The sequence below is a fragment of the Lathyrus oleraceus genome, chromosome 5 (assembly GCF_024323335.1).
Source record: "Lathyrus oleraceus cultivar Zhongwan6 chromosome 5, CAAS_Psat_ZW6_1.0, whole genome shotgun sequence".
NCBI classification, from domain to species: domain Eukaryota; kingdom Viridiplantae; phylum Streptophyta; class Magnoliopsida; order Fabales; family Fabaceae; genus Lathyrus; species Lathyrus oleraceus.
Window position 1 is genome coordinate 17,352,519 of NC_066583.1, and position 26,598 is coordinate 17,379,116.

Sequence of the window (26,598 nt, forward strand, 5' to 3'; positions counted from 1 at the left end):
TGTACTCATCATCACAATGAACTGGATTTACTATTCAATAAACAAGATTACAAAACCGTATTTATACATGAAGAGGGACTCTTCATCATAATGAATTATATTTACTAGTCAATAAATAAGATTACACAAGTGTAATTTTACATCGCGAGAAGCACAAAATGAAAATACACGACTCTCTAGATCTTCATCTGCTAATTTTACTATGCCCTCATCAATACTATAATGGAGAAAGTTCCTCAAAAAATCATAACATAAGACAACAATGAATTTAATATTACAACCAAACATGTACACCTTAGGTCAGTCCTATATTATCTCTTACTTTTCGATGCCTTGCTGTAGATACTGTATCAAGTCATAACCAGCAGTTGTCCACTTGTTGTAAGCATCTTTACATACATGGGTCATGAAATTAGCCGCTTCACGCTCACTCATCTCGGGATGAAATCTCTTGCGAAGATTACCAATGGGGTCACCCCTGCTGAAGCAAGGTAACCCACTGTCTAGCATCAATGACACAGTCGTGATAATCCCTTCCATATGTCGACGGGCAGCAAGGTATCCTTTCACACACAATCTACAGAACAATCAATTTTCAATATACCAAATGAGAAACAAATGATTAAAGAGGAGACTTACTGTGATCACGCTAGAAATGCCATTATTACCTTAAAAATTGGTTCCATGTATCACTCTTCATAACACCAGATGGATCCAGTAATTGTGTCATCTCGTGACTCAGCTTAAAATGTGCACTTTCAAAACGCATATTCCCACCAGGAGAAGTTTCTAGAATGAAACCAAAGTCAATATGAACAAGCCTCCCAGCACTGCATCAGCATATGTAATATTAGTGATAGATTTATTGGACCAGTACTTTGTATATTTGCAGTAGGAGAAGAGAGCAGGTAAACTGAACATCACGAATGAATTGAACCAAGGGGATCAATCAACTAGGATATTCAATGTTTCAGAGGCATTTAAAGATAAATTTAAATCCACCGGCAATTACAATAAGAACTGCTGACAAATTAACGAAGGTAAAAAATTACTTATCAAACAGAAGGTTCCCATTGTGTCTATCCTTTGGTTGAAGCAAGAGACTAGCGACGGCATAACCAGCACTGCTAATGATGAAGTTCTGGCGTGCAGCCTCAAAACTGGCAGACCCAACAGGTCCATAGTCTTGCTGAAATATCTCTAACAACCCCCCATCTGTTGTTTCTCCCATCTGACTTCTACTACGTGTATTAGGCACAACCTGGCAAATATACAAAAGAAAATAACATTACAAATCATCAAAATAACTATCCTACATATGACATAAAAAATAATCAACATTGATGATATCATTCCCGACTACTGTTTGAACGCCATTTGTTATTTTTAAAATTTAAACAAGGCCAAAAAGGAATTCCAAAATTTAGATTAAAAAGTGACGTTGAATCTCTTGAATTATTTATCAAAACAACGTGCGAAACAAATATTTGTATCTGGAAAATGCAATATTGAAACTGCAAAATGAAAATTTTATTGCTACAAATACCCGATGTCCCAATTATCATGATGCTTCAGCATATTAGGATTAGGAATAAACTCACCTCTATTATACCTCTCTCAGGACCAGTAGGGAGAACACCATAAGGAAATAAATAAAGATTTAAACCGATGGCTTCAAATATATCTCTAAGAAGTGCTATTACTTGAAGGGCGAGGACATCTTGTCGACAGTCATCTCCAACCTGGAATTGTAAGAGAACTTGGTCAGACTAAGAAGGAAAGTTAAAACACAGGCCAAGCACAATTGAGAAGAATCAAGAAAATAAATAAGAGGTGCAAAACAATTGATTTATCTATAGACCAATTGGAAAAATTAGAATACACTTTTTCATATAAGACACCCGATAATTACTGAAATACTTTATTTTTTATGAACTACTTGATAAACTAGCTTTGTTTGACACTTATGTCATTCAGATATGATTGTATATGTCACGGAACCAGAGGCTAGAAAAAACAAGTACTGCATGACATGGAAGTGTGGAATAGGCAAATAGTAAATAAATATAAAATACTGCAACAGCCCAGCTGTAATACTATACCTAAAATTATAAACAAAAAATATTAATCGAGTAAATGAATCAATTAGTTAATTATTTTTAAAATTAAAATGAGTCATGTAAAAAATTTAAATGGTATATTATCTATTATTTAGGTATTTTCATTATCACTGGTAAAAATGTTGAAAATCCGAAAAGTAAAAAATTGCGAAGCAGAGCTGAAGTGTTTGTGAAGTGCTCGGCTAATTTGAAGTGTCTGGGCTTCCTTGAATCTTCCCGTTGCTATCAAGAGAAGCTGTCTCTAGCCATCCACTCGCTCACCAAAACAAAATTAATACTTTATAAGGGGTAGCTAGAGTATACATGAGCCATACCAAGTAAGAATATATTCAGAGAGATTTAAGTTACCCAGTCTCTATATTGCAATGTTTTGCAGGTGATTTGACAAGATGACAGTAATTGTAAATGTCAATGCTTGAATTGAGCCTACCTTGAAAATGCAAGCTTGTGGCTTTACATCACTTCTGTCCCCGTCTCGGTCAACTACGTTAAATGTTATCATGATTGGGACTTTTGCGGCTGATTGTAGGGGAATGCCACTATCTACTTGAATGCCAGTAACGAGCTTAGTAGTTGCTGTTGGTAGGTAAAGGTCTTCGCCATCCAGTTCGATTTTCTCCAACTCCCTATCACATATAGTTCAAAAAAAAAACGTTTAGCTCCGATCAATAATAATTTGAAATTTTAACTTGAGAATAATTAACAATAGAAAGCATGCCTTCAGACATCTGCCCAGTACCTTTTGATACCAGCTCGGCGTTCTTCTTTAGGGAGTGGATATAATACACCAGAAATGGATGTAACTTTGTCGAAGAAATCAAACTCTCTTTTAAATATATCAAGTGCCTTTGGATTAAAACCGTCAATTATATGTTGCCTTACAGCTGGCAGCAGTTCTAAAAATGAACCATTCTGATATAAAAAGACAAACACATACAAACTATGGTAAGTATGATTTGAAAAATAAACTCAACAGATTCTTAGATAAAACAAACTTTTACTTTGAATATATTTATTTATATTTTTACAGGGGTGCTGCAGATTGAAAGCCAGATATGAAGATTTAAGCAAGTCTAGAAAAAAGTATTGGCCAGTTGAGGAACTTAATGTAATCTGGAGTAACTTACATTCCATATCCTGAACAAACCAGGCATCATTAAGAAAATGACGGAAATGGAGAAACGGTTACAAGAGAGAATCTGAGAAAAAATCTGAAATCTGAGAAGCCATTTTCTTTATAAAATTGAATTGCAAGTTACAGGTTCTGCTGTTTATGGTTTGCAATCCTACTCAGATGCCTTCTAACTACCTAGTTGCTAAGTCAGTTACACTGACAACTAACCAAAGCATAAACTGAAAACGTATAATCCATATAAACTAGATTTTAGATCACGTGAATGTATCTTTTTAGGTTAATCAACTTTTACAGATGTGTATTTCCTGGTGGCAAACTATTGATCTCTAAAGATATTCCTTTCAATGAATATTTATTCCCCTGCTCCACCCAAACAGCCATCATCTCTTAATAAAGCCTTTTGTAATGCAGATTGGGCAACTATGATAAAGACTTTGCATTGTGGGGTGCCCAAGTCCCACATCAAGTAGTATGAGATACTCAATAGAGTGGTTTCGTCCTTGTTAAGAGTCCCACATCGGATAATATATTGTTTGAACATGTGTTTATAAGTGAGGACAGTCCTCACTCTACCAACCGGTTATTTAGGATTGAGTTAGACCCAACCACATTTCTTAACATGGTATCAGAGCCTCGTTTAAGATCCGGTAGGCCACCTACTATGGTTTCCGCTATCAGGTCACCCACCATTTATTTCCACGCTTCAGTTATCTAGTCCTGAGCGTGAGGGAGTGTGTTAAGAATCCCACATCAGATAATATATGATTTGAACATCTGTTTATAAGTGGGGACAGTCCTCACTCTACCAACCGGTTATGTAAGGTTGAGTTAGGCTCAACCACATTTCTTGACATGGTATCAAGAGTCTCGTTAAAGATCCGGTGGGCCACCTAACCGGTTATGTAAGGTTGAGTTAGGAGTCCGACATCGGATAATATATATGGCCTAAACATGTGTTTATAAGTGAGGACACTCCTCACTCTACCAACCGGTTATTTAGGATTGAGTTAGGCCCAACCACATTTCTTAACATGGTATCAGAGTCTCGTTTAAGATCCGGTGGGCTACCTACTATGATTTCCGCTATCGGACCATCCACCATTTATTTCCACGCTTCAGTTGTCTAGTCCTGAGCGTGAGGGGGGTGTTAAGAGTCCCACATCGGATAATATATGATTTGAACATGTGTTTATAAGTGGGGGCAGTCCTCACTCTACCAACCGGTTATGTAGGGTTGAGTTAGGCTCGTCCACATTTCTTACCCGTTCTTACCCCTTGATAGCTAGCTTTTCAGGGAGAATTCCCCAAGTGCTTTGTACTTATCAATTATCTGATAGCTAGCTTTTCAGAGCCTCGTTTAAGATCCGGTAGGCCACCTACTATGGTTTCCACTATCGGATCACCCACCATTTATTTTCACGCTTCAGTTGTCTAGTCCTGAGCATGAGGGAGTGTGTTAAGAATCCCACATCAGATAATATATGATTTGAACATCTGTTTATAAATGGGGGCAGTCCTCACTCTACCAACCGGTTATGTAGGGTTGAGTTATGCTCGTCCACATTTCTTAACCGTTCTTACCCCTTGATGGCTAGCTTTTCAGGGAGAGTTCCCCAAGTACTTATCAATTAGTATCAGAACTGGTTGTCGGTGGCTTGGAAAGGGCTACCTACGGAGGGGCTGACCAGAAAGGCCAGGTAAAAAGTTGTTGAGTGCAGCCGCCGGGAAGTCATCTCACTGAAGCGGTGCTATGATAGGGAGTTCAGCAAACATGGAGTACCCAAGTACCACATCGATTAGCATGGGGTGCTTAGTGAAGTATTTAAGCAGTTTAGTTCTTCCCCCTTGATCACTAGCTTTTAGGGGAGGGTTCTCCAAGTGCTTGGATAATTATCAAACTGATACCTCTAAAGTAGCTATTCATATTGGTCCTTATCTCATATCTTGAGTGGTTGCTAGGTGAAGCTGTGTACCATATGCTAGCTCAAGCGACTGCTGATATTTTATGGTTCCAGATACGGCTCTCTGAATTGGCAGTTTCTTACACCCATGGATTTTTATGACTACCAGCGTGCTGTTTCTCAAGCACAGTCCAGTACTGCATGCTCCTACCAAGCACGTTGAACATGACTTGTTCTTTGTTGGTGAAAAGGTATTAAACAAGATGCTTCAAGTTCATCATGCTCCAGGGAAAAAGCAGTGGGCAGATTTGTTCAATAAACCCTTGTCATCGTTCATATTTTCGTACTTAATAGACAAGCTCACTGTATTTTCTCTCCTCCAGTTTCACAAACACGTGAGGTTGGGAGGGGAATGTGTGACAATGTCCATGAAGTTGTTACTAATTCAGTTTTCTGTTACATCTGACAAATGATCTTGAACTTCCACATATAAGTCTAATTATGGTAGTGCTAGCACGGCACAATTGTTTTTTCATTTTCAGAAAAAACTTTCTATGTTTTCTGTTAAACCTATCTACTTTAATACAGAGACCACGAGCTTGGGAGGGGAATGTGAGACAATGTCCATGAGTTTGTTACTAATTCGGTTTTCTGTTACTTCTGACAGTTGAGCTAGAACTTCCACATATAAGTCTAATTATGGTAGTGCTAGCATGGCACAATTATTTTTTCATTTTCAGAAAAAACTTTCTAAGTTTTCTGTTAAACCTATTTACTTTAATATAACAAGGAAGCAATTGCAGAAAAATACTAGCTCCTTCCCAAAAATATAGGACCCTCTAGAAAAAATTTCTTGTCACTTTTTATAGGATATTCAAATTTTCAACTGCATTAATTATCTCTAATAAATACAAAGATGAGGGAAGATAAATTAATCTTCTTTCAAGGTAACTTGGAAAACAAATGCTAACAAAATGAATACAACAATTAACTTTCGCGATTCCCCTGTTTAGTCAATGGTGTCTTACATTTAGAGACTGAGGTAGTAACTCGTTTCATTTATTGGTGATGAAAACAAAAGCAACTCAAAGTCAATGTATCTGGTGTCAATGCACCCTGTTCAGAATTTATCATATATTATATCAACATTTCATAGCCGACCCCACTTAGTGGGATAAGGCTTGGTTGTTGTTGTTATATCGACATTAAAAATAGATTTGAGTTTTAAAATCATGATGTTTTCATTGGTATATGATAGCGATAAAATGCTGGTTATAAAGAAACTTGCTGTTACCATACCTTCACACTGGTTGGATCTTTCCCTGCCTCAGGTACAGTCTCACCCTGCCCAAAAGAAACTCAGTGCTTTAACCCTTATTGAATAAAAAACAAAGAATTTCTTAAGAATCAATATATTCCAGAAAATGAATCTTAATCTGCAGGTCGTAAGAATAGTTTGCACAACATAAGCAAAAATGAATAGCCATCACTTTCTGGCATAAAAATTAGTAGTTAACAACACAATTTATACCTGCAGATGCCAGATAAGAATATGGGCAAATATGTCACTTCTTTGAGCAGCTCTAAGCAAGTAACCTTCCACTAATTTCTGCAAAAATTAATATATGCAGCTGGTAATCAAATGAAAACACATTGAAATATACAAAAAATGGTAGAGTAAGGTAGTTAGACGATAACTAGCTTGCCTAACTGATTGTTGTCACTTGGGTATGGTAAGGTGGTTCAGACAATCAATCAATGAAATCCTTTTCAGATTCAGCTATGTTCTATTTCTCTTTCACATAGAATCTTAACAACATAAAAAAGATCGTAATATTGGTGTGGTTTTATTTCAACTTTTACATCAGTTAGCAGAGATCTTACTATAGAACTTATTTTTTTGCTTCAAATATTAGCAAATCTAACTACTTTTACTCTATTTACTAATGCCATTCCTAAAATAGCCCTCAATTAATGAGCTTTATTTTCCAATGACTCTTTTACTTACAATGGAACAAATTCTTATTAAAGGTACTTTTGAAAATACCCATATTTTATTTATGATATCACAAAAATTAATTGCCCCCAATTAGTTTTATTAATAAATGTGAAGTCAGTTTTATTTGCTTATAATCAAGACAGGAGAGTAATGACTAAATGACTAGGCACGAGGCTTATTTATGCTGTAGATGTTGACCGGTCAACGAAACAAAAGCAGACAATCAGGTTTTATGTGAAAAACAGTAGGAGGAAACACATACTAAGGGAATAAACCATGAATTTAAGTTTCAGCAAATATCTAACCCCATCATCGTGCCGCAATGTCTGCACCAACTGTGGCATGAAAAAGGTCACACGTTCAGGAGGATAGGATTCCAAAACCCTTAGAACGTATGCCATGACCCGTGGATGGCCTTTGTATGCAGGAGTAAGGAACTCTAGAGCTTGTGTAATAGAACAAGGAGCCCAATGAGGCAATTGCTGTAATAGCACTGAATTATCATCAACAGCCTTTGGGGTGATGAAGTAAGGCAATGCTTCCGGTATATTGCGTACATCCATTATATGTGCCTGCAAAGTGAAGCTATTATGTCATATTTTACAAGATAATGAATTTAGATGAGTGAGCTGCGGATAGCGGGATAGCTGCTATTGCAAATACTAAAAAACCAGTGTATAGAGTAAACATAAAAGTAAACATAAATACTCAAAAATAGACTAATGTACAAAAGAAGAAGAAGATCATCATACTTAATAGTTAAAGCGCCTAAAGTATAGAGTACTAAAACTTAGGCAGAGAAGAAGAATAAAACAACTGAATTAAAAGTAGAAAGAAAAGCAGAACAATTATTTGTGAGCAAGAACATAACATCTCTTCAAAGAGTTCGGATTGAAATTTATACCTTTACAAAAAGACAACAATTTTTATAAAAGTAAATTAGTGGCCGCTACAACCATGACTAAATAGTGCAATTTAACTTCAATTATGTTTACTCAAAAGTAACATAGTCGGCACTTTCGCTTTTTCTGTTTAGAGAAATCAAATGTCCCATTCCCATATTGTCATGTTCTCTCATTTTTTATTTGCTGCAGCAGTCAGTCTTTTTTGTATTGTAGCAATTATTATTGCTTTTTATAGCTTACATTTTTTAGTTTTATTTCTGAACTTTTTGCTGTTGAGAGTCCCACGTCAGATAAGATATGACATGAAAATGCTGGCTTTTCAAGCCATTTTTGTAAGTTTGAGTTAAACCCAGCCCAACAGGCCATGCGTCCAATGCTGGGAGTGAGAGGGTGTAATAAGAGTCTCGCATTGGATGAGAAATGGTGTGAAAATGAGTTTATAAGTGGGAGGCATCCCTCACTTCACAATCCGGTTTTTTAAGGATTTAGTTAAATCCGGTTTTGTAAGGATTGAGTTAGCTCAATCAAAATTCTAAGAGTTGTAATAACAATGTTTTAATAGTAATAAGGTTTATGACTTTGCAGAATTTACTCCAATTCTGCGTTGCAAAGGTACGGGTACGTACCCGGTACGGGAACTGGTAGGGAATACGGCATTTTTAGAAAAACCAAGGTAGGGTACGCGAGTATAAATCCGTATGTGCTCTGATTTCTCTCAGCAGAAGATGAAGAACTTGGTTGTGCAAGGAGTTTCAAGGTAATGGATTGAAGTTTATGGATTAAAGATCCATAAGCTATCCACCGTTCCTTTGGTTTCAAGAGCTACCGATCTTGCAACGAAACAAATTGGCCAAACTCTACATCACCACTTGAAAAGTCAATTAAAAAAAGCCTAAAACTATATCATTAGAAGAAAAAAAATTGACTTCGCATACCCAATATGTACCTGCTGGAGTATCGACTTAAAAAAATAGGTACGGTGTCGGTACGTACCATACGAGTATCGTACGCGTACCAATACTCGGTACGTACCCGGTACCGGTACTTTGCCTAAAATGGAGTACCCATGCTTCACAGCTCCAATTCCATCTGATTTTCATCGACTTAGATATTTCTATTTAATAAAAAAGAATAACTATAAGAATCTATTAATAATAATTTTTTATAGAATTAGAGTTTGACATAACTTGTCCTTACAAAACTGGCTTGTAAGGTGAGGAGTGTCACTCTATATAAACTTTTATTAGGGTCTCTATCTTTAAACAATGTGGGAATTGGATTTTTCCCAATACACCCCCTCACGCCAAACATTATTGGGCTTGTTGTGTTAATATGAACGGTGAGTGGCCCGAATTTCGATATATGGGACTTGATTTTACCAATACACCCTCTTACGCTCAGCATTATTGGGCTTGGGCACATATAAATGGTGAATAGCCTGAATCGATAGACTTAGAGTTTGACTTATCTGATCCCTACATAATCGGCTAGTAAGGTGAGGATTGTCCCCACTTATAAACATATGTTCAGGTCACATAATGTCCGATGAGAGACTCTTTACTCACGCCCAACACTATTGGGTTTGGTGCGTGAATATAAATGGTGGATGGCTTAACAGAGGAAATTTGATGGCAGGTGGCCCGGATCATGAACCTCTAATACCATAATAGAATAGAGTTTGGTCTAACTCATCCCTACAAAACCGACTTGTAAATGAGATCTAACTCATCCCTATAAAATCGACTTGTAGATGAGGGTTTTTCAAGTTTTATAAACACTACATAGGTCAAATCTCTAAACAATGTGAGACTAAATCCACCCCTTCAAACCCAACACAATGAAGATGTTGGACGCTACAAAGAAGGCAAGTTAAATGCTACAATTAGGCGACTAGGGGCAAACCGCAATGAAAGCGAAACCTCCAGAGTTTTAAATTATAAACTTTTTTTAATATAAACTTTATCTATTACTAGTTTATAATTAATTTTATATACCTAAAAATCAGAAATAAATACAAATAATATTAAGGTTACATTACAATATTCACATTCAAAAGAGCTTTTGATTAGTAATATCTAATAAAGTAATAGTAATAGCCTAATGGGCTTTTCCTTAACAGATCACGTTGTATCAGTCTGGTACCATGTAGCAGGCAGTAAACAAGGCCTTATTGTTGTAACCAAGGTTGTCAAGATCGGGAGGGAACATGAAAACCGTAAAATATATGAAAATCGCAAAATATAAGATCGTAACTGATACCGGACGATCTTACCCAATTATTTTTGTAAGATCGAGAGGGGGTAGCAAGATTGTAAAACATAATATCATAACAAAAATCGTAAAATATTACTAAAGGAAAATTATACTATTTTTTAAAAGTTTTTTTACATGCTATTTTGGTAGGCAGGTGTATTCGTGGGAATATGGCCTCTGTCGAACCGTAATTGTTGCATCACGGCATCTTGTCAGCCTTCTCGGCTTGAAATGGTGGTGGCCGGAAAATGGTGAGTGTGGCCAGAAAACGACTGATTGTGGCCGGAACTGGCCGAGATCGCACGAAATCAACGGTTTTACAAAAAAAATTCACAATTTGGCTACAACACGCAATTCTACTTAAGATAGGGACTGTTGGGGTGAGTGAGATCGCAGAATCGTGAGATTTTAAGATCTATATCGAGATTTTGACAACCATGGTTGTAACTAACTCTGCTGAGTCAGCACAGTCTTTAGGCTGGGTATAAATACCCACACCTTATTCACAAATCAGTTTTGCATTACTGCAACAGATTAAAGTTAGATTGATTCAATGCTCTCCCTCACTTTCTCTAAGTTTCATTTATGCTTCATATACTGTCCTTGATTTCTATTACTATCCAAATTACATTTCAGAAACTTACTTTTCAGAAGGAAAAAAGCCCAAAGATAAAGCATGTTATATTAAACTTACTTTTAACTAAACTTAAGTTTGCAAAATACAGTTGATTTAAACTTTCATTGCATTTGCAAACTTAAATTCAAACAGGAACTTAGACTTTTCAACTTGAATTAATCCCAAACTTTGGTGCTATCAAGTTTAGAGCCTCTGCAGAAATCCGTACTCATTTTACTGCTAGGCTCCTTTTAATTTTTTTAAGTCATTTTCAAGTTCCTAACAATGTCCAATGTCAAACAAATTGGTCAGATTATGAATACAAAAATAAATTGTTTTATTTGCAGTTGGGTGATGATACAATCAGACTATGATTTTACACATAATTTTATGGTTTCCTTTTCTCACCACCCAGACCTGATTAGAGCATCTGCAGAACTCCATACTCATTTTACTGCTAGGCATCTTTTAATTTTTTTGTCATTTTCAAGCTCCTAACAATGTCCAATGTCAAACAAGTTGGTCAGACTATGAATACAGCTACTATGGTTTCATTTTCTCATCACCCAGACGTGATTTCTTTGGTAAGCATAAGACAGAAAAAAACATTTGTTCTTTCAAACCTTAGTTGGCACACACTTTAATTTTCTGCATCAAAACCAATTAAACCCTCAAACCACGTTATATTGTTTAAAGACTCCTTCGCCACCAAAAGAGCATACGTAGGGAGTAGTTTTTCCTCAAAACATATAATGTTTGACTTGAAAAATAGTAAATCAATTCCCATAATGCAGACATTCGATTGACTAGGCCAGTTCACAACCTTATTAAAAAAAATACCTGAACAAGCTGAGTTACTTCAGTCTTCACAAATGTATTGGTTGGGAACCTAGAGGCCACTGATAAAGCAATCCTTGGGTCTACTGCGAAGGCTGTCCTAGCATGTTCTATCCATTTATCTGAGCTAATCTTGGGTCTAGAGCTAGTTTCCCTGAAAATACATACATATCAAGTATTCAATAAATCAGGACAGGAAGAAGAGAAAATATATAATGAAATTCCAGTGGTCAAACACAGATACATACTTTGTATTAGTGGGCTGTGCCCAGACCTCAAGCCTATCACCCTCATGTTGGCATAGCATTAAAAGCAGCTGCCTCCGCTTTTCTCTACCAACAGCATAGTTCTCCATTTGACCCCAAACAGGATGATAGAGATCATTCTATACATATGTAGATATTAGGAAAATTGCACAAATTATTTGCAAGTTTCTCAAAGAATGAAAACCAAAAAAATGAAATCAAAAAGGACATGATGTTAAAATTCAAACTAAACTATTAATGTTACAAAGCCACCATTGTAAGCAGATGTCAATGTTAGGCATCAAAATATTACCACATCAGCTAATGAGTTTCCATTTTCTTGTCCATTTCCTTTAGAACCTAATTGAACAGCATCTCCTTTGATGTTTGAAAGGTAGTGAACAAACAGAGTAACAGACTGAGCCTCACATTGAGTAAAATTTGTATAGTTTGTGTCGTACCATTCAGGCTCATAAGCAAACCAACCCAAAGCAGCCCTGCAAATGCACCAAACAATTTGAATTGCCTCAAAAAAAAGGTGAACATGATGAATACAAGTCAGTTAGTTATCTTTGCAAGAAACTAATTGCTCTACCAAAACTGCCCGCGTGAAAGTAAGGATGCATGTTGCAAATATTTTTTAAAGGACCAAGAAAATCTAGTTTGGCGAAGAGGTACAAATTTATCAACCTCCAAAAGTTGCAATTGAAATTGAAGTCAATCACTGGATTAACAATGTAACAGGTACAAATGTTCATTGTCGGAGAAAAAAGGCTTTGTTCTTGTTTAGTAGAAAATTAAAAATAAAGAATAAATACAAAAGAAACATTGGTTACTTTGACACCTCTGCCACTTCCTGAAAAATCTTTTAAACAGAGGGAAAGCATTCAGCTTGAATTGGCAATAAATAAAAAGATAAGAAGGAAGTAGTTTTGATGGTGTAAAGTCATGGAGAACATAATGAGAAGATGAAAATATTGGCACAAAAGATTCATGTGGCAGGTTCAGAGGCTGAGTTAGTCTGCATGATTTCACCAGTTCCAACCCATCCCATCTAAGTCCTCAAAAGCATATTGACATGCGGAAATAAATTGACATTCTAAGAGTGAAGCAGGCCTAAGTTGCACGGTTTCCAGAAAAAACTTTGATGCCACCACGGTAAGGGAATGGAAACCATGCAAGAAAAGACATTGAACAAGGAATATAGTTATAATCTTTTGGGAATACAGAACATGCATGCAAAACACATACTTCATGCAGAAGAAAAGAACAAAATGCTTAATGAATAATATTTAACAAAAAGATTGTGCATAGTCCAACAATACTTAGATGGGCAATGAAAACCAAAAATTTATGAAATATGCTTAGAGAATGCCAAAGAAAAAACTATAGAGAGACTCGTGTTCACCGATAAATCCGATCTTCCAGCAGCTGAAGGCCTAATTGAAATTTTTGTAGGTTTCCCTGAAACTGGCAAGAACAGTACTTGAGCCCTAGATGCATGAGAGTGAAAAAAGTGCCAGTGGCTGCAGGATGATGTGAAAAGTTCCAGGGAAGCTTTGTTGTGCCCTGCAACATCCTACCAAGAAGCAAAAGTTGCTCCACACTTTGGTGTCGAACCGCCTACAGGAGACAAGATCAGCAGTAAACCAGGGAGCAGAAAAATACAATTTTGCAGTTGAAACTAGCTTCAATGTTTAACGCAATAGAGGAAGGAACAACAAAGGCCTCTTCAAGCATTTCAATCCTTGTTCATTAGGTTAAATGTGATGAGCATGAAGATATTGAATGTTTAAAAAACCATCAAAACATACATCAGCAATTGACAAATCATTCAGAACACCAGAAACTACCATTTGGTGGTTACTCTAGTTAAATTTTTAAGTTACTAAAGTCTGAAATTAAACAGTTTTCCTAACAAGTTAAACCAAGTATATTTAGATTTTACAGGGCAGTAGTATATTATTAAAAAAAATTGAAGCATTAGGAATACCAAAACAATATGCCCACTTAAGAACACAACCATCATAAAATAAACAGCAATTATCACAATTTATAAAAACAGGTTCAAGACAAGAAAAAGTAACTTAACAAATATTGTGAGCAACTTCTAACCTCAAAACGATCAATAAGAAATCCAAGCCATAGTCGATGAGCAATTATCTGCTCAAGGAGATCAATCTGAGGCTGTGATTCAGGCTCCCCATGGGCCAAGTGAGGCCTTAGTTTTGCAGCAGGCCCACAGTACCTTGCTTCAGATGCAAAAAGACCCCGTTTGGTGTCAATTGTCCATAACCATGCATCAACAAGCTCAGCAAGGACAAGAGCTCCAAGCTGAGGTGCAGCAGAAACCAACCATGTCCATATGAAAACACCGGTTTCCATTGCATCATGAGTGGAGATATATGCAGGACACCAGCAAAGAAGACGGAGAAGTTGTGAGAAGCCTTCCACATTCGATTTGGATCCAGAACTCTTGTCCATAAGAAAAGCATAACTCAGATAAATGTACAAATACGGATTCACTGCAAGTTATAACTACTACCATCGAGATACAAGGGAGAAATGTGTTTACCAAATTTGACAAAAGCAGAACAGTAGCCTGAGAACAAGTTTCACGAAATTCAGACCTGACCACTTCCCCACCTTTCTCTGCTATGTTGACAAACTGTTGAAGTAAACGTACAAACTTATTAAGTAACATTCCATTGAATGAATCATCCTCTGCTTGTGGCTGTTGAGGAAAGGCTCCAGATATTATCCTTTGAAGCCCAGCTCCAAGCCCGAAACCTGTAGGTGTAGTACTGGATTGAAATCCACCAATGCTGTTATACAATCTCCTCATACCGGCAATTTCTCCAGCATGGTTGCATTTAACTGTTGCTGCAGCTTGGTTGCACTTACCAGAACTGATAATCTCTAAATTAAAAGATTCTGACACTTTTAGGTTTGCTCCTGACGAAGCAGCTGCTGCAGCCAAGACTGCAGGAATATTTCCTGTTTGGGTTGACCCGTTGTCATTTTTCCCAGTGCCAATTCTTATCTCAGATAAAAGTAAAACAACATCAATTGTGGGCTGTGCTCTTTGCCAATTGTTTGCTTTACAAAGTTTATCCTGATGTGAAATACAAAGATCCAGATGCGCCAAAAGAACTGTGAGGACTTCAAACAAAATGAATAATAATAATTTAACAATTTCAATCACGGAAAAATTAAATGGTGTTTCATAAAGCATCTCATAATACCTTTTATATTATATTAGAGTATCTTAAGTTATTTCCTAGGATCAGTGTATAATTAGTGTATCTTAGATCATCTCTTAGGATTAGATTTTATAATAAGTATTATTATTATTATTGTATGTTATGGTATGTTCTTGATTTCCTATTTATTTAGGATTGAGTCTTTGTATCCCTATAAATAGGGATTAGTGTTTAGTCTTTCGTAATAAAAAGTAATTTATCTCTTATAAAATGGAATGGAGATAGTAGTTCGTAACATTTCTCTCCTCCTTTCATCTAAAAACCAACAACTTCAACACGGTATCTAGAGCCTAATTTGATCCTCTTTGATCTGTCTTGCCAATATTCCGATGCCGAGTTCTCAAAAGATTGGAAATGAAATAATAGTTTCCTCATTTCCAACATATTCTCATCCCCTATCGGTGCTGCCGTCACCCGCTGTCACCAAAAAATACTTGGACGCTTTTTCTTTTCTAATCACCTCCATTGTGTGGAATCTCCCGATCTACACAGTCCCGAAATCTACAACTCCTGAATCATGCTCATACACCGTTTCTGGCACATGAATCAGAATTTGTTACCAGTTAGCTGCCTTCAGTTATTGGTTCTGGGCCACGGGGTACCAAGGTTCCAATTCAAACAGCCCTTACTTCTCCTGTTTGGCTTTTGGGTCTTAATTTTTTACTGCCCCATTTGAGCTTTGGTTGCTTGCCGTCTTGTGTTCTGATGTTTTGCCCGATGTAGCTCCTATTGTTGAGTTGTTAATGGATTTGCCACCGTTCAAGAGAATCCTTGGTTTGTTACCTTTGGTATAAAAAATACCGCCTATTTTGTTTAGATTGAAGTTGTGCTACATAACTTATTTCGATTAGAGTTTCAGCCACCAGAGCGAGTGCTGGCCCGGTATTGTTTCAGTTTGTTTTGAAGTTGAGACACTCTAGTTAAGTTAGGTTGCAGTTGTAAGAGTGGGCTCTGGCCTAACACCTTCAAATTTGGGTTTCAGCTACCGGAGTGACCGCTGACCCAATATAGATGTGGCTTGGTTTGATGGGGTGACACCTTTCAATTAAGGCTTCATCTACCAGAGTAAGCACTGACCTGATCTCGTAGTTTGGTTTTTCTTATTGTTAAGCATGTTTGTTTATGTTAAGTGGTTAAGCTATGCATAGTAGCTTCAGCTTAATGGTTATGCTTTTGCCTATTTTGGTATCTGTTCTAGGAATGGTTCTCGAACTCGAGATCCCACCTAAGAACCTAAGATAGGTCATATATGATCTTAGAATTTGGGTTGAGTTTAACTCATCTCTATAAAACCGGCTTGTAAAGTGAGGGCTTCCCAAGCTTTATAAACACTACACAGACCATCGATAACTCTAAGCGATGTGGAACTAAATCAACTCCTTCAAACCCAATACAATGAAGGTGTTGGAGGTTGCAATGAAGGCAAGCCAAATGCCGCAATTAGGCAACTAGGGGCGGACCACAATGAAGGCAGAATTTCCAACATATTACATGTTGGCTCATGTCACATATAGTTCATATATGACATGTTAGCTCATGTTTTTTGCTTATGTTACTAGTTTTTGTTTAAAAGTAATTTTTTATCATGTATCATACAATGTATTAAAAGATAGGAAAGTAGGTCTCCCAATTCCCAATTAAATCTCCATTTAACAGCTAAGGTGCAGTTATTTATAGACCAATATTTGTGTACAGGTGCTGGACAAAACCTAGGCTGAGAAAACACATAGGTCAATTGCTCATGCCTTAGGTTGTTAGTCCTTTTGGTTTTTGGTTTTTTTGGGTTTGGCTGGACAATTTTTTATCGCTTTGTACGTATTGTTTTTTAATCTTTCAATAAAGTAATTTTTTATTCAAAAAAAAATATTTGTGGAACAAAAAACAAGGTGATGAGTGGAAAATGAGGATAATCAACAGAAGTAGAAGCCTAGAAAATTATGGCTCAAATAATGTGATTTTTTTGTGGGTGTGGACAATGATGCTCAGCCATAAAGGGGAGAAAACAATGTCCAGCACTTGACATTTGCTTAGAAGAGGTATATGTGTTTTAATATTCAAGTAAAAATTAGTCTAATTCTTGTTAAATATAGGAAACAACATAGTTTATCTCCTTCATAGCAAGCATTTAGAGCGTGATAGCAATGAAATATTAATTTTTTTAAATGAAGTAAATCAGTTAAACCTGAAGTAGGCCCTGGCTTGTGCATGGAGCATTTGAAAGTGATTTAATTATCCATTCTCGAACAATTCTCTGATACAAGGAACGGACTGTTGATGTCCAAGCAGGATCGTTGATGACAGCTGAAGAAGGGTCATCAAGAAATGAAAATAGCAATGAATCTAAGCAGGATGAATCCCATAAAACCTGCAAAGATATGGTTTTAATCATAACTATAAAGGAGAATTCCAAAAGAAAGAAAGAAAAAAGGCAGAGGACGCGCTAAGAAAAGCATATTCTACATGCAAACACGTTTTTATAACACAATTTGAAATTTACCTGTGGAAACCTGTCTCTAAGTTGAGTTAACAAGTTCTCTGCAATATCTCGTATATGATCCTCCCTCTGAGACAGACTTTTGATCAGGAAACAGGTATGCATTGTTAGTACCGAGTCTCGGCCCTCAGCTTCACGCCCTATCTCAGATACTCGATCTTCCTGCAGGCAGACCAATCAGTTGTGCAAATAGACTGACAAATAACAGCATACAAATCAGCCTTTAACAAAGTGAAGGTCGTGAACACAGTCAGACACATAAATGAAAGCACTAGTAAGTCAGCTAAGTACAACCCATTACAGCACATGAAAGGGTGTGAACCTATGCCGTTTGTCAATGTACATATATACAGAAAAAGCCGTTCAGTTTTGCCCGAAATTATTAGTGGATGCCATCATGCAAATGCTAATTATTTATAGAATAAACTCTTATTGGTCTTCCAAATATTTGTGACCAAATTAGTTCCTCAAACATACAAAATAGTTACTAAATTCATCTTTTTATTTCATCACTTTAGTTCTACAAAAAGACAAATATAATGAAAAACTGTCATCGCTTTGGAGGATCGTTTAGCTTACTCTAAAATGAAACAAAACAAATGTTTCATGAACAACTAGTATTGTTAAAAAAGCCTTGGGTGTTGAGCATTGAGAAAAATGACAGGCATACAATGAATTATGTACATATTGAGAAACACACAAATAGGAAAAGGAAAAAATAAAGTACAAGACTTAAATTAGAGTGGAGAGGAAGACTCAATTTGATAAAAGTGTAAAGTTTTTTTTTAAAAAGCATAACAGCACAAGTACAAATTTCAACAGCAAATTTGCTTCAATGAAAACAATTATACTTTTTAAGATAAATTTATCGTCAAACTTTCTGCACAGATAGATTGAATTGTGAAGGCTTCTTGGTGAATAATCAATATGTTGTAGTACTTCCTTCATGGATAAATAAAATCCAAGGTTCGGCCCTCTTGCCTTTATTCATAATAAACAATCAATTGTGAATACAACAAAAACAATATTCTCCATACGAGAAAATAAAGAGCATAAAATTGCTTTGCATATACATAGGCTTTCTTTGCTACTACATGCAGCCTTTCAGATGAATAGTAAACAATGTTTAGTTAACACATGACTCTTAAGTATCAAGTTGATGATTTATATAAAAAATGCTACTATTAAAACATGGTACCGTAAAAAAAAACTTGGTTTTGTTCCTTGCTTTGAGACCTATGTGGACCTCATGATTATACATAAAGGAAATATCAGCAAGTTAAACACAGATAATGGTTGAATTGAACCTGTTTCAAATCAGCTAAAGCTTATGCAACAATTGTATTCAAACTAAAACTTTGTGAAACTAAAACTTACCATTGATGACACAGCTGTTTCAAAAGCCCTGTGGACAATCGCTGTTAAGCACTGGAAGACAGCTGGCATTAGATTTGGAGTCTTTAGATATTCAAAGACACAAGTAAAAGCACTTCGAGTAGCATCCATAGTGGTCCCACCATTTAGGACTCCGCCATTGCTGCTAAAGCGGATGATCTCAAGAAAAGCTACGGCAAGAAGATAAGTGGCCTTCACCCCTGTAAACAAATATGAAAAAGGCATCCCCATGCCAGTCATGGTTGAGTGGGGGCATACAAAATGAACATGAGTTAAGGAGCAAGGGAGTGAATACCAACCCAAACAGAAAGCACGAGAGACATGGGAACTTATGAGGCAAACAAGGGGCAAATTAAATTTTAGTTGCTTGTCGACAGCCAAGGCTATGAACAACTTGTTGTTTAACCCATATTCTACTAATTATGTAATAATGACAATCACATCAACCATGAAAGCGTATATTTTTGCATACACAAACCAAAAACATCTAAGTTCACACTTCCATAGAATATGGATTGATCACAAAAGACACAACATCATGCAACCTAAGAAATAATCATCTGTCTTGATGCTTGTATTGGAACAAAGCTACCAACAAGTTGAATGGGAAATGTTAGTCTAAGACATCCCAGCACATGTCCAAGTGTGTTAACTGTTAAAAGACAACAATGCATTCAATATATATATTATATATATATATATATATTGATTTCCCAGTGAATTGTTTCCAGTCAGCAATGCATCTGACATGGGAGGAAGTGTTATATAAGTAATGAAACTGATATGTTACGTTACAATACAAGAGGCAGCGCCTCTCTAACAAACTGAAGGTATTGACATTTTATAGAAATATAAGGAATATGGTAAATGTAATCCACCTGAGATTGTGGTCATTGATGTCACATCAACTCTCCCTCCTAAAGCCGCAGAAAGAGCAGTTCTCTGCGCAAGAGCGGCTTTCTCGTTGCCACTGCCTTGGCGACTACCTGGGTTGTGCAGGGCATTTAATTCCAACTCGTCCTCAAGCCATTTCACTGAGCTAACAACCTGGACAGAAAAAGAGAGCCACGAGTAAACTTCAGAACAGACAAATTAAGGAAGTGAAGGAGAGTCGCAGAATTCATAGCAGCAATAAAGTTTACAGACTTCCAGAATAATTAAACCTTTTATATATTAGAAACTATTTTCATGGAATTTAATTTCACAACAGTTTACAACCTTTGTTATCAGTTTGAATTTGAGTACAGATTATATAAAAACTTAAGGATCTGATTTTAAAAATTAGTTCAGGAACCTAATTACAAATTATTGACAAGTTTACGGACTCACTTACAAACTTTTTAAGTTCAGAGACCTATTTAAAAATCTTCAAATAGTTTAGAAACTTCCAGAATAATAAACCTTTTCTAAAATAGAAACTACTTTCATAATAATGGATTATATTTCATAACATTATACAACCCTCTGCTATCAGTTTTCATAACTGTCCTGGCACTCTAGGTTGAAACCTTGTAAACCATGCCAGAATCAATGAAAATAGTGCAACTATCATACAACATAAATATTTATATTACGTGCAAGCAGTAGCTACATTGATAAAGTTAATCATAACTTCCCGAGACTAAATTCTATAATTGCAGAATAAGTATACCCGGCCTTTTAGTTATTGTGGAAGAAAAATGTCAATGCTTTACAGGCCATAAATTTCAAGTTATCTAATTGTTATTGTTAAGAGTCCCACATCGGACAATATATGGCCTGAACATGAGTTTATAAATGGGGACAATCCTCACTCTATCAACCGGTTTTGTAGGGTTGAGTTAGGCCAAACCACACATTCTTAACATGGTATCAGAGCCTCGTTTAAGATCCGGTGGGCCACTTACTATGGTTTCCGCTATCGGGCCACCCACCATTTATTTCCACGCTCCAGAAGTCCAATCCTGGGCGTGAGGGGGTGTGTTAAGAGTCCCACATCGGACAATATATGGCCTGAACATGAGTTTATAAATGGGGACAATCCTCACTCTATCAACCGGTTTTGTAGGGTTGAGTTAGGCCAAACCACACATTATTAACAGTTATTTCAATATTTGTATTCTAACAATCAAGATATGCAAAACAATACCTTCATTACGTATATAGTTCAAATCCCTATGCCAACTCCTCCAACTAAAGTATGCAATTTGCATGTATTGAACTTAGGGGTGGGAACAGACTGAGCCGTGCTAGGCTGTGCTAGGCTTTGCCAAGCCTGAGTCTGACCTGTTAAAAAATTCAAAGTCTAAGTCTGGCCTGTAGCCTATCATAGACTTATAGACTTAATTTTGCCTGGCCTTTTTGAAGGCCAGATTGGCCTATTAGTCTACTTAAAATCCGGTTTCATTTGAACATTTGTAAATAAGCAATTTAACTAATGTTTAAATATACTAACAAATTAAAAGATCAATAGACTACATGTTTATTTGCATTGACTTATTCGAGTTTAGTAAGTAGCATAAGTTTTGTGATACTATTTGTTTGAGAGAACTTATGAAAACAACTTATGTCATTGTTCATAAGATTTTTTCAGATTATTTTCATAAATTTTTCAAGATAACTAAACTTTATATTTGTATGTTAATTCAAAGTACAAAATACAATATAAATAGGCCAGCCTGATAGGCTTAAAAGACTTTTTTTATGGCCCATGGCCTAGCCTTTTTAACTAAATAGACTTCTAAAAAAAGCCTAGGCCTTTTCTATTTAAAAAACAGTCTGGCCCGACCTGGGCTTATGTAGGCTAGGCCGTAGGCCCCTGTTAGTTGGTCTAGCATATTCCCTAATTGAACTTATCAAACGAAGTCCACATCTGCTAAAGCATTCAATAAAAAGGATATGCAATAACATTGTAGATATTTTCTTAGACTGCTTTACATAGAACTTACACATCCAACCTAGTGCTCATTTGGTACATGAAAGTCATTGCATTCCTATATCTCTTCCGCAGAAATAACAATTCTTTAGTTGGTTAGAAATTAAGTAAAAATAAATATGAAATGATGATTTCATTCTGGTCTTTGGTTCAGGAATATTTATTCCCTCCTAGAGAGGTGAGAATGGCAAGTCTAAACAGGCTGGGATTATTAATAATTGTCTGCTTTCCTTGTCATATAATGATGACGCATTCTATATCAATTCTTATTAATAATCATAAAAACTCCACATGACTCCCTTCCCCTACTTAATGTCTTGAAGGGGGGAAATCAATTCTCTGACCACACCCATTAGCATGACACTTTAAATAACACAGTTCAAAATTAAAATCAAAGTCAAAGTAAACAACGTAAAGAAGATCCCGATAAATATCTAATAGGTTAAAATACTGTAAGACAAAACCAAGCCAAAGGCAAAGCAACAGATTCCCTAATGTGTTCTATTAAACAACAAACATATTCAAATAAACACCAATTGAATTGTTTGCCCAAAAACTACTCTATTTTGTGATAAACTTACTAGTGGAGGAGTCCCTTGTGCAATTCGGTTAACAGCAGCAGACCACTCCACATTCCACATATATGGTCCATTTACAGCTTGAAGGGAAATTGTACCCGTGCCTCCCACACTGTTCAGTGTACTGGAAACTGACTTTGTCGTTACCTGAGTCTTCTGTATAGGAGGGGCTAGGCCAAAAAGAGCAACATAGAACCAAAGGTTTCGAAACAGCTTTAAAACTGATGGCTCCACATTTGAAGTTGGATCAAAATCAGAACAAACTGCAGCAACTGCAGGGAGCAAGGGACCCAGGAAATCTGCTCCACTCCTGTATTGAGTAAGCATCAGATGTGAAATCTTCAGAAAAGATATTTCTCCAAGGAAATGAAGTTGAATAAAGGCCTGCTAAAATTCTGAACAAAACTTCACATGTTATGAAATATATTCTCATGTCATGTGCTCAGCGTAAAAAATAGGTATACCTTCCATTTTTAGACTCAGCAGCTAAACCAACATCTGAGCACAGGGAGAGTAATCGATGGCGATAGTCTGCGCGTAGTCTATCAGTAGTAAGACCAGTGGCAATAAGAAGAAATCCTGCAGGTAGAGTCTAGAATTTAATTGAACTAGTGAGAATCCATTTGATATTGTATTACACCAAACTAATCAAATTTAGCAGTTGTTGTTGACATTTTGAGATACTACATACTTCAACTCTCTCAGTTGTGGCTTCAGGTGCTTCTGTTTTGCTTTCAGCTGATCCCACACTAGAAAGTTTATTCAAGTAACTTCGAGTCATCAAAACCACTGTCTCGCGGTAAGATTTCTCAAAACCTAAACTGGCCATTCGAGATACGGCATCTAGAAGCTGTATGGGTTGCAACAAAAACAACATAAGACTCATATACAGCAGCCAAAGGATTGATAAATCAGTGCTATTCTTGCATAAGCACGGTGCCTATAGAGACAGCATATGCGTACAAGAATTACTCTTACAAATAATTTATCGAAAGAGTCACAATAAATTTACAGAATTTCAGAATATATTTAACACGGTTCCATACTCGGAGTCTCAATAAACTAGGAGCTGAAGCGTCTCCCTCTTCTAGGCTTTCTATGAAAAGAGGTAATATCACATCTACCAGCTCGGATTTGTTGACTGCGGCACTTAGTTCAGCAAACAGGCGTATAACATTTAGCTGTACAAAAGGAATTGCGGGTTTGTCTTGGTTGTCCTGATGGCAACAAGATTTTGTAAGCAAGCGAATAGTTTTATGCATGAAAAGATATGATAAAAACAGCATGTTTAGAATAAAAAATATGTCAACAATTTTGGCACAAGAAAAAATGCTGAAGAAACAGGAAAAAACTACTGAACACATAAACAGATACGAGTATTACAAATGGAACTGATGAAATTAAGGGGAGTAAGCACTTATGTATCAGAAAGCACATTTGTACTGTCCACAAAATATTTGGAAATAAATGAAATACAAAATCAATATGCATACAAGAACATTAAAATATAGACTTAATATATTATATATACATAGATGTGTACAAAAACATTAAAAAATATATACATAAAAAAAATAGACAGTAGAACATTGACACACTCAAACATATATATTTTTATTGGATTTGCTAACACCACTTATTTTTTAGAAGTATGTTAGCGAGTTATAACTAAAAAAATGGTTAAATATTACCCCCAAAAGTGGATGTTTCTAAAATACTTTCTAAAAAATAAGTGTTTGTAAGTTAGCAGCTCCTATAGGCATTAGCTTTGAACAGGCCCACTCATTTTTTAGGAGTGTGTTAGCAAGTGTCATAACTAAAAATTTGGTAAAAATACCCTAAGGTGCATATTGCTAAAATACGCCTTTATACAAACTAGTGGGTGTATTCTAGCAAATCCCATTTTTATTTACCATCAGTTTATGCCTTGTGGATACGTGAAAATTAGTATACAAACCTGTTCACCATAATCATTTCGTTCGCGTATGCTTGTAGCTAACCCCATGATGTATGTGTCTACAGGCGCTCGCTCCTTAGCCCAACAAGATTCAATAATCTGACAGCTGGCTTTTGTGACACTGTCGAACATGGTCCCCTGGTTGTTACTCCATGTTTCGGGCTGTAACAGTAACATTTCAAAAATATTTAAAAAACAAACAGAAAATTTCATGAAATTATGTCAATTGGAACTAGAGTTTGAAAAAATGTTAATGGAAATATTATATTGAAGAGTAACCAAAGAGCACCTGAGCACAAACGTTGAGAACAATTGGTTTTAGGCGAATGAGCAAAATCCGCAATGGTTGACCGCCTCGAGCAATAGCAATTTGTGCCACCCCAAGAAGCAAGGAACTAAAGAGCTCTTCACATGTTTTCAACTTCCTCCATCCAGACAGCAAGCACGCCTCAGCTGCATCTATCAATATCGCAACTGCCTCATAAACCAATCTCTTGACAGATCTTGAATCAGAATCCAGTGCCGAGAGGCTCTTGATTTTCATTGAAACTGCTGCTTTATAAACTGACAATTTGGTATTAATTCTAGCTTTTAGACTTGACCCTTGCTCGTGCCAATCCCTCTTCCTAATCTGCAAGAACTTGCAACCGTTAAAGCATGCCCCACTCCTCAGATAAGCCTAAACTTCAACTACACTCCATAGTCCACATTCCACAGCGAGTAAATCAAGACATTCGGTCAATGAAGAATAAAGAGAAAATAACTGGAGACCGAAAGTATAGTTAGAAAAATTACCTTTAGAAATGCAGACATGGATTGAATCTGTTTCTTCCCTATCAACCTAGCCTGCTCCAAAAGGGCAGGATCAACGCGAACCTTTTCCAACACGTGAGCAATCACCTTAAAAGCTATTTCTTGTCTCTCCAAGAACTCCACAGACTCTTCCTCAAAGGAAACAACCTGTTGGCCAGAAGAGCTTCCGCCAAGAGCACCATCATTTAAACCCAAATTTTGCGCCAATTGATCAGCATTACTCCTCCATATATGGCTGCCTCCATTCGTCACAACTGACCCTCTCGACGAGGCGGTGCTGGCAGTAGCGTCATCCCCTGCAGCCTTAGAAGCCGCACCACTCGAAGAACAAGAAACATTACTAGTCGGACTACCATTAGGTTGATGGTTGCCATTAGGAGGGGAGCTTTGGGAAGAAGAATTGTCGGAGTTTCCAGCATTGAGTTCAACCGGCGTGATTGGACCAGGACCAGCAGCAAACTGTTCAATCAAACAAGTGACCAATTTGTTGGCAGCCGGAGATTCAATAGCAAGAAAATTCTGCGACAAAGCAACCAAAAAAGCTCTAGCAATAATGGAATTCGGTTGTGCAATCGCAGACAACACAACTTCGCCGGTGAAACCAGCAACCTCCTCGGAGAAATCCGGCGACGATTGCGCAGCTTTGGAGACATAACCAATGAAATCGAGAAAGAAAGACGCAACGAAATCTGCGCTGAAAGGATGCGGCCAGAAGGACTGAGTAAATGAAAACGGAATCGAACGGAGGAACTCGATGACGACTGATTTAGGGCGTAGATCGGGGGAATCGGAACACTTCGATATGAAACGAGCGACGGCGATAACGGCATTGAGCTGAGAACGTGAAACCCTAGGCGATCCGGCGGATAGATACTCCGGCGGAGGACATTTATCACATATCCACGAAAGTTTATCAGGGAATTGCAATGGATTTAACGCGATGAGGTCGCATAATTCGATCAAAGCTTCCATCGCGAATTAGGGCGAAATTCGAAGAAAAACGAGAAAATTTTGAGAAACAAAGAAGAGATTGTGGCATTCGATTCTCTCTCTTTAACGACGGAGCAACATTGTTACTCTTCTTCTCGTTATTTCCATTGCCATTTCCATGCCATGGTTAATGCTTCCTTTCTCGTTCTGTTTATTTTTTCTTTTTCTTTTTCTTTTTCTTTT

General features: G+C 36.8%; 1 protein-coding gene across 1 annotated transcript; it reads right to left on the reverse strand.

Annotated features, from left to right (window-relative positions):
• Window positions 1-81: 81 nt before the first annotated feature.
• On the reverse strand, window positions 82-26,598 carry LOC127088332 (phosphatidylinositol 4-kinase alpha 1). Its single transcript, XM_051029265.1, has 26 exons — window positions 25,408-26,598; window positions 24,902-25,243; window positions 24,613-24,774; window positions 23,702-23,872; window positions 23,347-23,505; window positions 23,120-23,247; window positions 22,659-22,965; window positions 20,042-20,210; window positions 19,146-19,363; window positions 17,772-17,930; window positions 17,457-17,639; window positions 14,587-15,126; window positions 14,127-14,486; window positions 13,420-13,634; window positions 12,325-12,508; window positions 12,015-12,151; window positions 11,770-11,920; window positions 7,461-7,727; window positions 6,688-6,765; window positions 6,456-6,500; window positions 2,860-3,032; window positions 2,551-2,746; window positions 1,602-1,742; window positions 1,053-1,261; window positions 669-830; window positions 82-577 (listed from the first exon to the last, which is right to left on the reverse strand). The coding sequence occupies exons 1-26, from the start codon at window positions 26,395-26,397 to the stop codon at window positions 319-321; spliced, it is 6,105 nt and encodes a 2,034-aa protein (XP_050885222.1). The 5' UTR covers window positions 26,398-26,598; the 3' UTR covers window positions 82-318.

Coding starts and splice junctions, on each gene's coding strand:
- LOC127088332 (XM_051029265.1), bottom strand. CDS start 26,397: ATGGAAGCTTTGATCGAATTATGCGACCTCATCGCGTTAAATCCATTG. Junction 14,487..14,586: donor TTCTGCTTTTGTCAAATTTG/GTAAACACATTT, acceptor CTTATGGACAAG/AGTTCTGGATCCAAATCGAA. Junction 3,033..6,455: donor AAGATCCAACCAGTGTGAAG/GTATGGTAACAG, acceptor TTTTTATATCAG/AATGGTTCATTTTTAGAACT.